The 16,872-nt window shown below is 42.4% G+C and overlaps 1 protein-coding gene across 2 annotated transcripts in view; it reads left to right on the plus strand.

Moving 5' to 3' along the window:
- Nucleotides 1-16,620, plus strand: part of USH1G (USH1 protein network component sans) — a 32,979-nt gene extending 16,359 nt beyond the window's left edge. The window contains exons 2-4 of one of the 2 annotated variants that reach the window (XM_088482704.1): nucleotides 8,352-8,735; nucleotides 13,228-14,067; nucleotides 16,349-16,620. In XM_088482704.1, the coding sequence (XP_088338830.1) occupies nucleotides 8,352-8,735; nucleotides 13,228-14,067; nucleotides 16,349-16,352 (1,228 nt within the window). In that variant the 3' untranslated portion in view covers nucleotides 16,353-16,620. Of the gene's footprint in view, nucleotides 1-8,351; nucleotides 8,736-13,227; nucleotides 14,072-16,348 lie in introns of those variants that run through there. The other variant, XM_088482705.1, reaches the window with a different exon arrangement.
- The last annotated feature ends 252 nt before the right edge of the window (nucleotides 16,621-16,872 follow it).

Raw genomic sequence — 16,872 nt, forward strand, 5'->3', positions numbered from 1 at the left:
CCCTGTGTAATAATTGAACCGCCCCAAATAAGTGTAATATTTTATTCAAAAGAAAAATTGCTAGAACCCCCCCCCCCCAAAAAAAAAAAACATGTGAGTGTACTCCCAAATATAAAGTGCTGCAGAGTTTGCTTGTGCTATATAAATATTAACTCTGCAAATATTGCTTTGTAATATAAACTGCGGACTATGGCCCTGATTCAGAGCCACTCACTGCTGGTGGCCGCTCGCAGGGAATGTGGGCGTATGGTTTTTTTTTTTTCTCCTGCCGCTCGCAAAGCTGTGGGAGAACACCCACTGCTTGTGCGAGCGGCCAGGAGACCTAAGGGAACGCCTTTGTTTGTGCAGCCACCCCCCCTACCCGCCCACAAAACGGGGCGAGCTGTCAATCACCATCGACAGCCGCACCATCTTGTTGCGAGCCCCGTAGCGACTGAACTTCAGTCGCTCAGCGGGGTTCATGCATGCGCATGCCGGACGCGGCGCACGCGCAGTTCATTAACATCGGGCCACTTGCGAGCGCACAGCGCTTGCGAGCGGCTCTGAATAGGGCCCTATATTTGATGTTCTTATAGTTTTTTTCAATTGTTCGTGCCTATCTACTAAAACACGGTAATTTCAATCCAAAGGGTATCTACACTAGCTGAGTACACACATGATTGTGTAACCAGCGATGCGACCCACGATCCCAGCACCGACGGGCAGACATATCGGGCGTCCGTACACACTGGGCGATCCCGTGCACAACTGTCCAATATGCCAGCCCCCGCCACATAGCACTGCGTGGAATCGTCAGCCGCATCACCTGATCTTCCTGCATGTACAAAAGATCAGGCGATGCGGCTGACGACCCCACGGGAGCGCACACTACACGATGTAGTGCATACACACTGCACGATACTGGCGATTTGTCATTCCGATGCGTCGGAATTAGCCAAATTGTTAGCAATATTGTGTTGTGTGTAGGGGCCTTACATTATTATTCTGTAACATGAAATGTGGCATGTGGCTATTCTCTAAATCTGCAAATAATACTGGTTCCAGGCTATATTGCAAAGCACCTATAGACAGATTGTTGGGGCTATGAGAGAAAATAGATATAGTCACAAGCTTCAAAATAATACAAAGAGTGGGTTTTATCCACACTCCTAGATTTATATGCACAAATAACATCATCTGTATTCTGGAAGATATATCACATAGCAATATTACGTTTCAAATTGCGTGTAGTATGATTTTTTTCCCTTAAAGTGAGCACCTTCTCTTTGGTTTGTATGTTGTGCAGTCAGTCACAGCAGTATTGTGCATTTTTATAAATATACTAGGGTGTGCCGACCAAATCCCCCTTTCTTTGTGTTGTATAGTTGTGATGGTACAGGGAAGATAACTGATATGTATAATTGTGAATACAAAGCTGTCATTGTGCATAGCGATATAGATTATTGCAGTAATAACAGATTAGTGGAGTGCAGATGCATGCGTGCAGAGGTCACAGTATAGGCAGCAATGGCGTGTGTGTGTATGACTTACGTAGTTGTCTCTTATGAGCTCAGTTACATTGCTTCATCTCACTAACCCAGCACCATTAATTATGCATGTGTATGAAACTGTTATACTGCAGGTAACGTATGCAGGTGTAGAGATACAAACACAGGGGGGAGAGGCTGGCACAGCTTGCCATACACTGTATACACATGAGGAATATGCTACATAGTATTAACTATATTAAGAAGAACACATAACATCCAGGACAATGATAATATTGTGCTTTAGGAGGGCAGAAAAAGACAATATATGCATAATTACTAGCTTTTCAAATGAATTTCCAGGGGCATTTGGTGTGTGTAAGCTTGTCATGCATGGTACAGTCCAAGTGTACCTCAATGACCTGTTCATAGAAAATGCTTATAATGCCATTCAATGTCATTTTCTTGTACTTTAAAGCTGCATTACCACCTAAATTACAGGGCATTAAGGGCCTGAATCTGTGTCGCACATAATGCCGATGTTGACGGAGTTGAGTGACTTGTTTGCTACTGCTTGTGCGCAAAAATCCCTAAGAACCCATACGGCGCATGCATTACACAGTGTGCACATACAGAGACGCCGCACAATATCAGAGATGTCTTGTTGGGCGCTCCTGGGCGGTGGCTAAACAGATACAGGAAGATGGTCCGTTTTATGGGAGTGACCTTGGCGTGTCACTGAAGTGTTTGCGCACTCAGAAGCTCAGTCATACACTTGGATGCCATACTCAGACAGTAAATTGTACTCGCCATAGGGCTGATTTTGCAAGTTTTGATGCTGGGACTGATGATGTCATCTAGGTGAGGAATCTTTGTCAGAGAATGGCTTCCATTGTGAGCAGTTAAACATGTGAGCTATGCAACACACCTGCGACACTCTCACAACACGCCCATCAGACGGTTCCTTGATTTGTTATCTCCCTGTCACTGCCTAGGAACACCCATTCCTGAGACCATGCATCTCAATCACTATTGTGACTCTGTGCATACACACCATGGGACGCTTGCGCTGTGCAACTTTGTAGCTACTTACAAAGTAGCAAATATCGGCATTACATGCTACTCAGAATCAGGCCCTGTGTCTTCTGCTTGGTCCTGCCCCTCGCTAGTCACTTTGGAGCAGCCCCCATGTCGAGGGAAAGGAAAATATTAGTTTATTTTAACAGTACATGGTAATGAAGCTTTCCATATTGTTCCTTAATAATTATTATCTAAGAGGGCCCATAAAACTAGAATACACAGGGAAAACTGCATCTTATTTGCAAATAAGGTTCTTCTTGATATACAATTGGTCATTATTCCAAAACAGTTTTTAGGTTATGGCGCATGGATTAACAACTACACAATGTCACACTGAGTTTTTACATACACCCACACTTACTATGCCCAACTTGAAGACACTTTTCAAATTCAAGGTCAGCTTTCCTTAAATCCCCTTATCTTTACCCAAACTTGTACTATTGCCACTGGATTGTCCAAAACCTGCCAACACTCCCTCTTTCAGCATTAATGCCTTTCAATCACATCCTCACAAACCAGTTCAGTACAATTATTTGACTAATGTTATAATGATTGTATTCATTTATTGATTTATTGGGTGTACTTGCATATAAGTTAATACAGCACCACAGAGTACACAGTATTTTTCATGGACGGAAGTATGCAGTTTATAATGCAGGGGATAAACACAAGAGGCATATGACTTTGACCAAAGAGCTTACAATCTATTTAGATAAAATGTCACAAAAAATGTAAACGTAAATAAAATATTTTAGTATTAAGAAACTTTAGTACAATTTTCACAGCTTCCCTAAGTAACTGCTGTCTAAAAAAGGTTTTGGAGGGAAGCTGTTTGGCATATACAGTATTTAGTCATGTGAGGAGAAGTGAGTAGAGGCTTTGAAACTTGACTATGGAAAGATCATTAGTAATTTTAGTAGAAACCGTTTCACCAAGTAGCAATACAGAAACCTTATTGTAAAGTGTCTATTGCTTGCTGCACATACTGCCAAATGAATGAACTTGTGTCTGTCCAGACAAATATGAGGATGGTCAAATTGCATACTGTAGATCCAGCATCCATTTAGTGGGGCGGCCCAATTTATATCTAAGGCAAAGACTTTCCTAATGGCAGATGACTGGACCATCAGATTGCAGTTAGATTTTGGTGGTACTGTCCTATTAACATAAGACCCATGTACACTGATTTTTGAGTCACTATATATGGTATGAACGAACTATGTGGAAAAAAAATGAATATTGATGCTGAAAATGATATTGGCTTAAAGAAGGGAAGCATATAAATGTACACATATTTTTCAAGAAGATGAGAGGCATAAGGTAGATAAGAGACCAGCGTGAAGATACACGTCAGTGAGCAGTTTATCATATTCCTGTAGTAAGTTACACTGCACTCCGTTCACCAGACCGGTTGAGCACTTGTCAAATGTCAGAACAGCAATGAGTGCAAGAGGCGTTTATGGGTACTGTAACATTTCTTATACTATTTTGACAAGTCCTCAAACGCATGTTAAACAATCCCATGAGTACATACTGTATATTTTGCTAGAATGTTTGGTGTGAACTGTGATGAAATCTACTTCACATAAACGTTGATTTTTCTGTTTTGTACATAGAATGAGATTAGCAGGAATCTTTCTGTAATTACCTTGTGTTTGTTTCCTTGGTTGATACTGTACAGTAGCGGGGAACACAAAAGCTTATGTTCATGTCTCCAGTAATAGCTGAGAAACAAAAGGTTTGGACGTTGAAGCTTTTGGAAAACAAATAATATGAAGCCTGTATTATTTTACAGGTGTGTGTTCCATATGGAAAGTAATGCAGGAAGCCACTCCTGTACAAGCATGCTGGGAAGTGTAGTCCCAGAGCAGCTGGAGGGCTTCTTATTGCCCACCCCTGCCCTAGAACATAGGAATAGAACCTGATAGAAAATTCTTTTATAGCCATGCAGAAGTGTAAATGCACCTATTTTTATGGGTGAGCATAGTGCTTCCCAAGGGCTGCTACAGGTTGGTAATCCAGGACCCAATCAAATTATTTATGACAGGCAAAATCAGTGCTAGTGGCTGCCATTCATAAACTATGTGGACAAGCAGAAGCGCAACACTGTCCACCACCACATAACTGAACTAAAGGGAGACATATAAGCACAATTTACTTTATTTAATCATTTTTTTCAGAATTTTCAATAAGAAACTTTTGGCCTAGGTGAGCCGTGAAAAAGAATTGCTGATACTCTAGGGATCTGTGATTCAAAAAATTTTGGGAACCACTGGTTAAGCACATAAAATTTCAGGTAAAGATGGCTGCATCTACATGGAGTCCAATGGGAGGGAATGGTTGGATGCCTTACTGAGTGCAGATTAGTAGCACAGGTGTGCCTACGTTTGCTCATGCATAATAAACCATGGGATAAAGAGAGCATATTGAGGGGGGGAAAATACATGCGTTGCAGGACAGCATACAGCCATTTTCTCCCTGTATTTGGAAAAAACATTCAAACACACAAAAGTGCCAAATGTAGTAATAGTGACCTCACTCTCATTGCTTAAACTAAGACATGATATGTGGATAAACCAAGCAGTAGTGTAGAAAAAAAAGGAAAAACTAGACATGTGTCCTTATACATCTTTGCTGCAGTCGTGTTATAAAGCCCCTCTCGGCACGCCACGTCCAGTGAGACTCTGCTAGCGCCGGGCATCTTTTTTTTGCCAAAAATGCATCTAATCAATTAGAGGTGAAAAGCCACGATCGGTGAAAAGTTTTCGCCTATGCGCGATTTTCCCCTGTTTCCGAAGTATTGTCCTATTCAATTCCAGGACGTTTCCGTCTGGGCGAAAACTCCATAGGCGAAAACGTTTCTCCACCCAAAAGCAGGAGGAAAGAAGTGCAAAATCCATATTTTGTGGTAAAAATGTGGAGACTTGGTTCCACCCCAAAAAAGACGTAATTTTTGGGGTGAAAATTTAAAAAGTGTTTGAAATTAGTTTAAGTATTGGGTGGGGTACTTTTGGGTGCTATATGGATGGGACAGGTGTTTTTAGAATTGCAGGGGGCTGCTGCAGTTTTTTTTCCTAAAGTTTTTTAAAATGCACTTTATTAACTCCAAAATATACTAGCACCCATTTAAATGTACCCCCAAATTAACTACAGCAATTATTTTTCACCAAAAAAATAGCTTTATGTCATTTTTTCACGCTAATGCAAAAGTGCATATAACAGAAAATTTACTCAATTTAAGAACCCAACAACTATTAATACACTTCTATATTGATTACCAGGGTCACTTATGCTTTTTTGAGGGTACAGACTGATTTCCCCAAAAAAAGAAATCCTATTCGCTATTCGCACATCCGCGTTTTTGCATGTTTTGCAATTGAATACGGCGAAAAGCGGGAGTGAGTGAAGTGAGAGTACGCGATAACTTCGCCTCAAAATAGGCGAATGAGGCGAAAAAACATTGCATTTTTCGCCATTCTCAACTTTCGCCGCTAATTGAATCCACCCCTAAGTCTCAATTCATTGCAACTAGGATGCACCAGCAGACTGTGCTGCTTATTTTGATCTGTGACACTTGTATACCTATGTGCACCTGAGTCTCTGATCTGTATATGAAGTGCTACAATGTAGCGGACGCAGCTTTTTTCATTCCAAGTTCTGTTGTGGTTCATATACTGACGCAGGTGCATACAGATATACAAGTGTTGCATCACATTAATGAGCACAGTCTGCTGGTGCGTCCTAGTCACATCGCATTGCAACTTAGATGCATTTCCGGGAAAAAAAGGCGCTTAGCGCTAGCAGAGTAGCATGGGACCTGGTGGCTCACTCACGCCAGACAAGTCGCGCTGTGTGACGTATTGAGGCCAGATGTATGAGGACACATCTGTAGGCTTTAAAGGTTTCTCCATGGAAAAGTCCCTATTTATCAATATTGACCAAGTGCTGAATAAAATTACTATTTTGCTGCGTGTTAGATACAGTTCTTACCATCTATTCTTATTCTGTCTAGGCTTTATAAGTCTTTAACCTTTATTATATTTAACTGAAAAGAAACATTAAATGCAGAATCACATTCAGTAAACTTAACTTTATAGTACTGCAAGGTGAGCAGAGACAGTATTGCTAGTACTCTGCGTAAGTAACTCATTCTGCAGTTTTTCTTATTCTTAAGTTTGCAACTATACTTAAGATGGGCTTGGCAGACAAGGTGTGAACATTTGTCAAAATATAGAGTCATTGTTGCTCCACATTTTTTATGGTTCCCAATTGAAATATTTATTTTGTTTACACCAGATGTTGAATCGTTTTTTTCAGCTTAATCCATTTATAAATTGTATTATCTTTTTCTAAACTAAAGGTGCGTATCCACTACGCGACCCAGGGAAGACAGTACGATCACAACATCGTAATCGTACCGTTGTTCCCCATCCCATGCAGTGCCTACACTGAACGATTAGTCGTTCAATGTAGGCACCCTCCATCATCCCCGAACATGGTCTCTCTGTCGTAATCGGCAGATTGACCAGCAAGTTCGGGCGATGATAGATGTCGGAAAGGACCAGTGGGAGTGTGCATCGCTGGTTGTTTACAACATTTTAGTGCCCGATTCATGCACGATTAATGGACAACTGAACGATAACGATGTCATTATCGTTCAGTCGTCCATTAATATCTGCTAGTGGATGAGCGCCTTAAGATCTATTAGCATTTATTTTCAATTACATTCATATGGTCGAATGCCATTTGCTCCCATACATTACCAAGTTTTTATTCCAAACAGCCAGATTGGACAAATGTCTGACAGATAATTGTATTGTGTATGCCCAGCATAAGGTAGAATATTCTATTGTGATCTCAGTGGAGTTCATTATAGGAGGTGCAAGCACAAACAGTGCATGATTTCCAGGTCTCCTCTCAGAATCTCAAGTGAAATAATCAGCTCCACCTGTGGATCTATTAAAATGTGTCAGAGAGTAATGTAAACACATGTGCACCTTCTAGGTGACCTGGAAAATGTGAGCTGTGCGGGGTCCTGAGGACCACTGCAATATACCATTATGATAGTGCAGCACAGTGCTAATGGTGTAAAAAAGAAAAATGTCAGATCACTTGCCTTTAGTTGGCCATCTATTTTACGGGATGTAGTCAGGAAACCGACGGTCTAAATTCCGACCGCCGGCTTCCCATCTTTCTAATCCCGGCGTGGTACTAATGACATGCATCGAAATCCCGACGCCTGTCATTAAACCTACACCGGGAGCCCGACACCCGGCTTACCAATTGAAGGTAAGCCAGGCGTGGACAGCCGTGGGGGAAGGGAGGGTTAAGTTTGGGGGCTCCCGGGGGGGACAGGGTTAGACACCCCCCGGGAGGTTAGGGTTAGGCTAGGGGAAGGGGGATTAGGGTTAGGCACCTCCGGGGGGAGGTAAGGTTTAGGCAGCCCCCGGGAGACTTAGGTTTAGACTGCGGGGAAGGGGGGGTTGGGTTTAGGCACTTAGGGGGGAGGTTAGGGTTAGGCACCCCTAAGGGAGGGTTAGGGTTAGGGGGTAGAATAGGGTTAGTTAATACTTACCTTTTGATGTTCGGGATCTTCAACCCTGCCGGGCTTCCACTGTTGGGATTTGAGCGGCCGGCGGTAATACCTACTACACCCTATTTTACACAAAGCACCTGTATGCAAAATACTTACACAAAAATCTTTCCTGAAGATAAGATATGTTCTGTAAAAAAAAATGACATTAGAAAATAGGTTAAAAGTGACCTGCAACTTGTCTCTCTTTGTACCTCTTATATCTCCTTTAGGGGGGATCCTGATAAATGTGACATCTGGGGAAACACACCTCTGCATCTGTCTGCTGCCAATGGTCACCTCAATTGCTTGTCCTTTCTGGTGTCCTTCGGGGCCAATATCTGGTGCCTGGATAATGACTATCACACCCCACTGGATATGGCAGCCACCAAGGGCCACATGGAGTGTGTCCGGTATCTAGATTCCATTGCAGCCAAGCAGAACAGTTTGAATCCAAAGCTGGTGTCTAAACTGAAGGATCGAGCTTTCCGTGAGGCAGAGAAACGCATTCGTGACTGTGCAAAGCTGCAGCGCAAACACCATGAGCGAATGGAGCGACGTTACCGCAAGGAGATGTCTGACCATTCTGATACCATGAGCTTCTCCAGTTTCTCCAGGTACTTAATGTTTTCCACCACACTACACAGTTACTATGTATAATGTATATACAGTATACTCTGCTGAACACAGTTATAGCGTGGCTGTTGTCAGAGGCTGGCTGGCAAATTTTACTATAATGTTTCAGCACCAGAGAAAGAATGACCAAGCTACAGTGCCTGACCCTAACCTCCCCCTAGTACCTAGCCCTGGCTCTCCCATCCCACAGCCTAAACCAAATGTCGACATTCTGAGAGTTTCAGGATTTCACATGTTGACATTACAGTTGTCGACAGTGTAAACATGCCAACATTCTGAGAATGTCAACATGTTGCCTGTCCAACAATGTTGACATCATAAATGTCGATAGTATAATTGCTGAGATTGTGAATGACGACCAAATGACTGCATCACCACAAAACTGCAGAGTAACCGTGCTTTCAGCAGTCTCTTCATTTAGAATGAGGGGCATCACAACATACCTATAATGAGGGCAATCATTATGTATTGATTAAGGAGGTAGATAACAGTGATACTTTGGGGGAATTACTATTTTATTAATATATTAGTGGGAAAATTATTGTTTAATTTGATCAAGATAGCAATATTATTAATTGCATTAGAGGGTCAATATTAATTAATTGCTAACTGGTGTTTAAAAATTTGATTATGACAGGGCAACATTTATTATTTTAGAATGTATGTAACATTTATAAAGCCATAAAATAATAAATATTACCCCATCATAAAAACATTTTTGAACACAAGCAATTAATATAGCCTCCTTAATATAATTAATAATTAATTTATAATATTGCTTTCTGAATAAAATTAAACAATAATGTTCCCCCTTATATATATTAATAAAACAGTATTCCCCGCATAAGATAATTATTAATGTTATCTGCCTCCTTCTTCAGTACATAATGATTGCCCTCATTTTAAGTGCATTGGGATTCCCATCCTTCTGTTTGGACATACTGTATGTGAGGGTTTTATGGAAGTTTTGGGGTGGTTTGGTCAAAAATCACCACAAAACTACTGTAAAAAAGATTGGACATCGACAGTGATTTACAAAACCCCATCATATTTGCGGAATAGTACATCCAGTGGTTTCTTGCTTCAATCTGCTTGTGATTTGCTGCGGTTTCAAAATCCCTGCTAAGTAAATTTACCCCCAGGGTGATTTCACCTGCTTAGTTATGTGGGTAAGAACAAGTACACCCATATATGCAATGTATAGTAATTGATTAAATGATGTAATGATTATTTCAGTGAGCAAAGAACAGCCTTCAGGACAGGGAATAGAAAGTAGAGCTACAGAATTACAATATAAAATAGAGAACGTACCATCCAAAATATGTACTGCGTTCCCTCCGCAAGACAAAAATATGAAACCGGAAGTAGGCATGCTAAAAAAGTTCACAAATGAGGTGTAAAGTCATAGAAATTCACAGCAACTGTATTAAATATAATAAGACATCACCAGACGCTGGGTTTCATCCCTGGTGATGCTCTGCCAGGCCTCTACTGCAAATGTCTTGAGTTCCTGCTTGTTCTTGGGGCATTTTCCCTTCAGTTTTGTCTTCATCAAGTGAAATGCATGCTCAGTCGGATTCAGGTCAGGGCATTGACTTGGCCATTGCATAACATTCCACTTTTTAGCCTTAAAAAACTCTTTAGTTGCTTTTGCAGTATGCTTCGGGTCATTGTCCATCTGCACTGTGAAGCGCCGTCCAATGAGTTCTGAAGCATTTTACTGAATATGAGCATATAATATTGCCCAAAACACTTCAGAATTCATTCTGCTGCTTTTGTCAGCAGTCACATCATCAATAAATACAAGGGAACCAGTTCCATTGGCAGCCATACATGGCCGCGCCATGACACTACCACCACCATGCTTCACTGATGAGGTGGTATGTTTTGGATCATGAGCAGTTCCTTTCCTTCTCCGTACTCTTCTCTTCCCATCACTGTGGTACAAGTTAATATTTGTCTCTTCTGTCCAAAGGATGTTGTTCCAGAATTGTAATGGCTTTTTTAGATGTTGTTTGGCAAACTCTAATCTGGTCTTTCTGTTTTTGTGGCTCACCAATGGTTTACATCTTGTGGTGAAGTCTTCTCTTGATTGTTGACTTTGACACATATACACCTACCTCCTGGAGAGTGTTCTTGATTTGGCCAACTGTTGTGAAGGGGTTTTTCTTCACCAGGGAAATAATTCTTCTGTCATCCACCACAGTTGTTTTCCGTGGTCTTCCGGGTCTTTTGGTGTTGCTGAGCTCTCCGGTGTGTTCTTTATTTTTTAAGAATGTTCCAAACAGTTGATTTGGCCACACCTAATGTTTTTGCTATCTCTCTGATGGGTTTGTTTTGATTTTTCAGCCTAATGATGGCTTGCTTCACTGATAGTGACAGCTCATTGGATCTCATATTGAGAGTCGACAGCAACTGATTCCAAATGCAAATTTCACACCTGGAATCAAGTCCAGATCTTTTACCTGCTTAATTGATAATGAAATAACGAGGGAACAGCCCACACCTGTCCATGAAATAGCTTTTGCGTTGATAGTCCCATTACTTTTGGCCCCTTAAAAAGTGGGAGGCACATATAGAAACCGTTGTAATTCGTACACCGTTCACCTGATATGGATGTAATTACCCTCAAATTAAATCTGAAAGTCTGCAGTTAAAGCACATCTTGTTTGTTTCATTTCAAAGCATTTGTGGTGGTGAATAGAGGCCAAAATATGAAAATTCTGTCAATGTCCCAATATTTATGGACCTGACTGTATATTGTAGTAAAAGTTGTCCTTTCTCTATTTATGGTTGTACTAGTGCCTTATACATTTATGTTTTGTATGTTCTGTTCAATTGAAAAAATTGCCTGTTAAGGCTGCTGTATAACCAATCATCGGTGAGTGTTTGTCTGTCAGCACTGAATGAAAATTCCTTTTTTCTAAGGTCACCTAATAGTAGTAATACCCAATGAGTACTTGCCTCTTTGTTGCCACCACCTCTTCCTCAGATGTCATCTGAGTCCTGATCTTGCAGTGCTCCCCGGGCTTACTGCCAAACATAATGTGAAGGTTGTGCCTCTTAAACTAATATTTTCTAAAAATAAAGCAATATTACTTAAAATCTATGTTGTCCTACGTAAAATAGTCATCTCCCTTTCCTCATCCCAGCTAGAAGTTCTTTCCCAACATGAAATGTATGAAGGGGATGTAGTTCATATCGCGGCTGTCGGGATGCCGGCGCCCAGGTTACCGGCGCCGTAATCCTTACACCAGTCAGAATCCTGGTGCCAGCATCCTGACGGTAAGTATTGGGGTTTGGGTTAAGGGTTAGGCACTCGAGGAAGAGTTAGGGTGGTTGTAAAGGGGGGGTTAGGTTTAGGCTGCAGAGGGGAGGGTTAGGATTAGGCTGCAGGGGTGCATGTTAGGTTTAGGCTGCGGGGGGAGGGTTTGGTTTAGGCTGCGGAGGGGAGGGTTAGGTTTAGGCTGCGGAGGGGAGGGTTAGGTTTAGGCTGCGGAGGGGAGGGTTAGGTTTAGGCTGCAGGGGGGAGGGTTAGGTTTAGGCTGCAGGGGTGCATGTTAGGTTTAGGCTGCGGGGGGAGGGTTTGGTTTAGGCTGCGAAGGGGAGGGTTAGGTTTAGGCTGCGGAGGGTAAGTTTAGGTTTAGGCTGCGGGGGGAGGGATAGGTCCAGGCTCCGAGGGGGAGGGTTGGGTTTAGGCTGCGGGGGGGGGGGTGTTAGGTTTAGGCTGCAGGGGGAACGGTTAGGTCTAGGCTGCAGGGGGGAGGGTTAGGTTTAGGCTGCAGAGGGAGGGTTAGGTTTAGGCTGCAGAGAGGGGGTTTGGTTTAGGCTGCAGGGGTGCATGTTAGGTTTAGGCTGCGGGGGGAGGGTTAGGTTTAGGCTGCAGGGGGGAGGGTTAGGTTTAGGCTGCAGGGGCAGGGATGGGTTCAGGCTGCGAGGGGGAGGGTTGGGTTTAGGCTGCAGGAGGGGATTAGGTTTAGGCTGCAGGGGGGAGGGTTAGGTTTAGGCTGCAGGGGGGAGGGTTAGGTTTAGGCTGCGGGGGGGATGGTTAGGTTTAGGCGGCAAGGGGAAGGTTTGGGTTTAGGCTGCGGGGGGTTGGTTAGGTTTAGGCTGTGGAGGGGGGGTTAGGTTTAGGCTGCAGGGGGGAGGGTTAGGTGTAGACTGCAGGGGGAGGGTTAAGTTTAGGCTGCGAGGGGGAAGGTTGGGTTTAGTCAGTGGGGGGGGGGGTTAGGTTTAGGCTGTGTGGGGGAGGTTTAGGGGCAGGGTTAGGGCTAGGATACTCGCCTGCAAGTGTCGGTCTCCTAACCCTGTCAGGGTGTTGGCATGGGGATTCTGACCGCCTGGATCCTGAGTGCTGGCATCTCGTACCCAACACGTTTGAAGAACAAGTACACCAGCAATGTAAACATTTCATAAAGGCTCTAAAATGTACATGTACATAAAGTATTGTTTTTGTCTCCCTCTTTCCATCAGCTCAGTGAGCCAGCGCATCCCGAGTGCCACATTACTTGCCACCATGCCATATTCTCATGCTGCCGGTACCACAAAGGGCAAAACTAAGATGCAGAAGAAGCTGGAGAAAAGGAAGCAGAATGATGGGACATTTAAAATATATGAGGATGGTAGGAAAAGTGTGCGCTCACTCTCTGGACTTCAGCTAGGCAACGACGTTATGTTTGTAAAGCAAGGCACCTATGCCAGTCCCCGGGACCGAGGGCGCCACCACCTTCGTGACATGTTTTTGCATGAGGAAGATTCACTATCCAGGGCTATCAGTGACCCTGGACTCCACATAGACTCTGCCCACTCTGAGGTCAGCACAGACTCTGGGCATGATTCTCTGTTCACCAGACCAGGACTCGGCACAATGGTGTTTAGGAGAAACTATCTAAGTAGTGGGCTGTTTGGTGTGGGTAGACAAGAGGACAATGGGCTCAACATAGAAAGTGAGCAGGTGAAACTGCGCAGTCGACTTAAGCGCTCTCCAAGTTTAGACGATAGCATTGGCAGTGCTGGCAGTCTAGAGGGAAGGAATGAGCAGACTCTACCATGGGAAGAAGAGGAGTTAGGATTGGATGATGAAGAGGAGCCTGACACCACCCCCCTGGAGACATTCTTGGCCTCACTGCATATGTCTGAGTTTGTCACTCTGCTTCAAGATGAGAAGATCGACCTGGCTGCCCTTACACTCTGCTCCGACCATGATTTTAAAAGTATTCGCATCCCACTTGGACCTCGCAAAAAAATTCTAGATGGTGTCCAAAGGAGAAAGCAGGCAATGGAGAGGCCCATGGCCATGGGAGATACTGAGCTGTAAGTGATACAAAATAACACTGTGACCTGATGGTGTGCTAGCTTCAGGTATTGAACCGCAGCAGTGGACTCAGTTGTCATCATCAGTATATAAAATATGTCCAATCTGAATACTAACGATATGGCTAAAGTTAAAGATATCGCTTAACATCCTTATTAATCAGATCATTGAAACATTAGGAAGCCCTCTTTGTCTAATTTCAGATATAATGCATCAAATCGATTTTAATGGCTCCCACCGATCATTAGTCCTTTGTGCTGCATTGTTCTGCGATTGTCCTAAACATGCGCTACTAGTTTTTTGTTTTCCTCTATTAAACTTCCATAGCACAGGATTATAAAGGGGGATATGTATATCTAATTTTTTTATTTATTTATTGTTACTACTAAAATGAAGATACAACTGTCATAGGGCCACATTTACGAAGCACAAAGTGGCTGAGGTGCAGTGAACCACTCTCTATGGTAGTGTCATTGGCCACAATTTGCCTAGATTTCTGCCACAGACCATGGGTTGTAGGACAAGGTGGGAGGATTTGCAAGGGAGCAGAAAATTGCCCCAGCAAAGTATGTTGTTTGTGCATTAGTGATTAGATTTAATTCTGCAAAGCATGTATTTGAAATGAGGTAGAGGGTATAGAATGGGCATTTAGGTCTGTTCCTTGTGCGGAGGTCAGCACAGCCATTTCCTCTCTGCAAAAGGCTATAGGTCTGACTCAGAGGTGCACGCTAATGCAACCACGACTGTGTTTTACGCAGCAGCGAGACTGTGTCTTTATGCTAATACTGCAGCCATTGACATTTGTACAGGGATGCCCACCGGCTATAGCGCTAATCCGTCGCTGTATTTATTATGATGTACTATCGGTTGCACCAGCGAATATTACCCTAGCACTATGGAGGCACAGATTATCGTCTTAACAAGGCCACCAAAATCAGTGCAACTACTTCAAAAGATGAAGTCGCTGACCGTGTGACGTTTAGTTAGACCCAGCCCCTCCCCCCTTTTACCACCCAGAAACACCCACAGAAATTACCTCTCTCTGCATCTAAACTCAATCTGCAGCTGTCAGCTGTAACTATTGGGAGGCATGGGCAGTACGATTTGGACACATGCACAGATTAAAGACATCGCCCGCTAGCGGGCATCAGCTAGTTAGCATGCACTTCTGAATCAGGCGCTTACTCTTTGCAATGGCTCTTAGCTTGGCAGAGATTCTGACTTATTGGATGCTAGTAATAGAACACATATTGCACCTACCAGTTCCAGTACAGCAGAGATGCACATATTTAAGTGTACTTTAGCCAATGTAAAAGAAATTTTCAAACACACAAAAGTGCTATATGTAATAAAGGCAGCTATGGGGTACTCTGACATTTACAGTTTTGTACTGTGCACCTCTCTGCTAAGTGCACCATATTGATTATAGTGGTAAAAAAATAACAGACTGTTGCATCCCTCAAAAGTATGGTCTATTATTTATTACTATTGTAATCGATATGGTGTCCCAGTTTCTAAAATACTATAAAATGTACTGTAATTGTAACCACAAATAAATTAAAGAATTGCATTATGTACTATCTTTATAGAAAAACTAAACCTGCTGTTTAAGGTGATCACAAATCTCTTTTTTTCTGGCAGATTATATCTATTTAAGAAAAAAATGATAAGTTGATCACAGTCTGCTGGCACATATTTCACTCCTTCCAAGTGAATGGGCCAAATGTAATAGGGTGAGAGTTTAGAAAATTTTAGAGTTTAGCAGTAAACTCTCACATTGGTCGAGTTTATCTTCAAAACGGGAAAACATCTGGATGAGAGTTTAAATCGTGAGAGTTTTTGAGTCTAAAAACGTGAGTTTGTCTGTTCTCGGACTCTATATTACATTGGCTGAGTTTAAAAAGTGTCAGAGTTTACTGCTAATCTCTCACATTTTCTAGACTCTCACCCTATTACATTTGGCCCAATGACTTTGCTGCATAAATGAATATATATCTTGTAACAGTATCTTTTTTGTTTCTTAAACCAGTGTATTACTAAACATTTTCACACCTTCCTGACCAGAACAGATTTTGGGCTATTTTAGTTTTGTTTAAATGAAAATTACTTTTGTATTTGTTAGTTTACCCAAATGAGTTTTACTTGTTTATGATGGAACAGATATGTCTTTATTTTGGTAGCAAATTACCTATGGGGAAGCAAGGAAATATAGTAAACAATATACTTTTACATGGTTGTTCCCATAGTTAGTTTAATGTGTTTGGGCTTTTGTTATTGCAGATAGTAGCATTAACTGAGTGAGCAAGACCCAACTACAGTGCCAGAAATCTCAGCGGCCACTTACTAGGCTAGTGACTGCCCTTCGCCAAATGTGTGCCACACAAGGAGACCCAGAACTCTCCACAACCTCATGGTTCATTCAGGTGCCAAGGACATTTTACCTCTATACCAGGAAATCCAGAATCCACTGTGTGATGTATTTTAAATCTGCAAAAAATACTGCACTTTTCTGTATGTTATATTATTTTCCTGTATAAATTACCTTTGCTGTATGTTATTGTACACTTCTTGTTCTTCCTGTTAAACTTTACTTTTAATGTTGGAAAACCTCATTCAGCATAGTAGTTATGGGCAATGCTGTGTGTGAACAAGGAGATAGGGCAGCCAGCAGCATATTATCATTTGCAAGCTAATTATGCAAGCTCATCCCTGTCTCTAAAGCAGGGTACACACTAGACGATATGTCATCCGATCCGGACAGATCGGACGACATATTGGGCACTTTGTCTAGTGTGTACCCTCAA

This window comes from Taudactylus pleione, unplaced genomic scaffold (assembly GCF_031769625.1).
Source record: "Taudactylus pleione unplaced genomic scaffold, aTauple2 ptg000290l, whole genome shotgun sequence".
In the NCBI taxonomy this organism is placed as follows: Eukaryota; Metazoa; Chordata; class Amphibia; order Anura; family Myobatrachidae; genus Taudactylus; species Taudactylus pleione.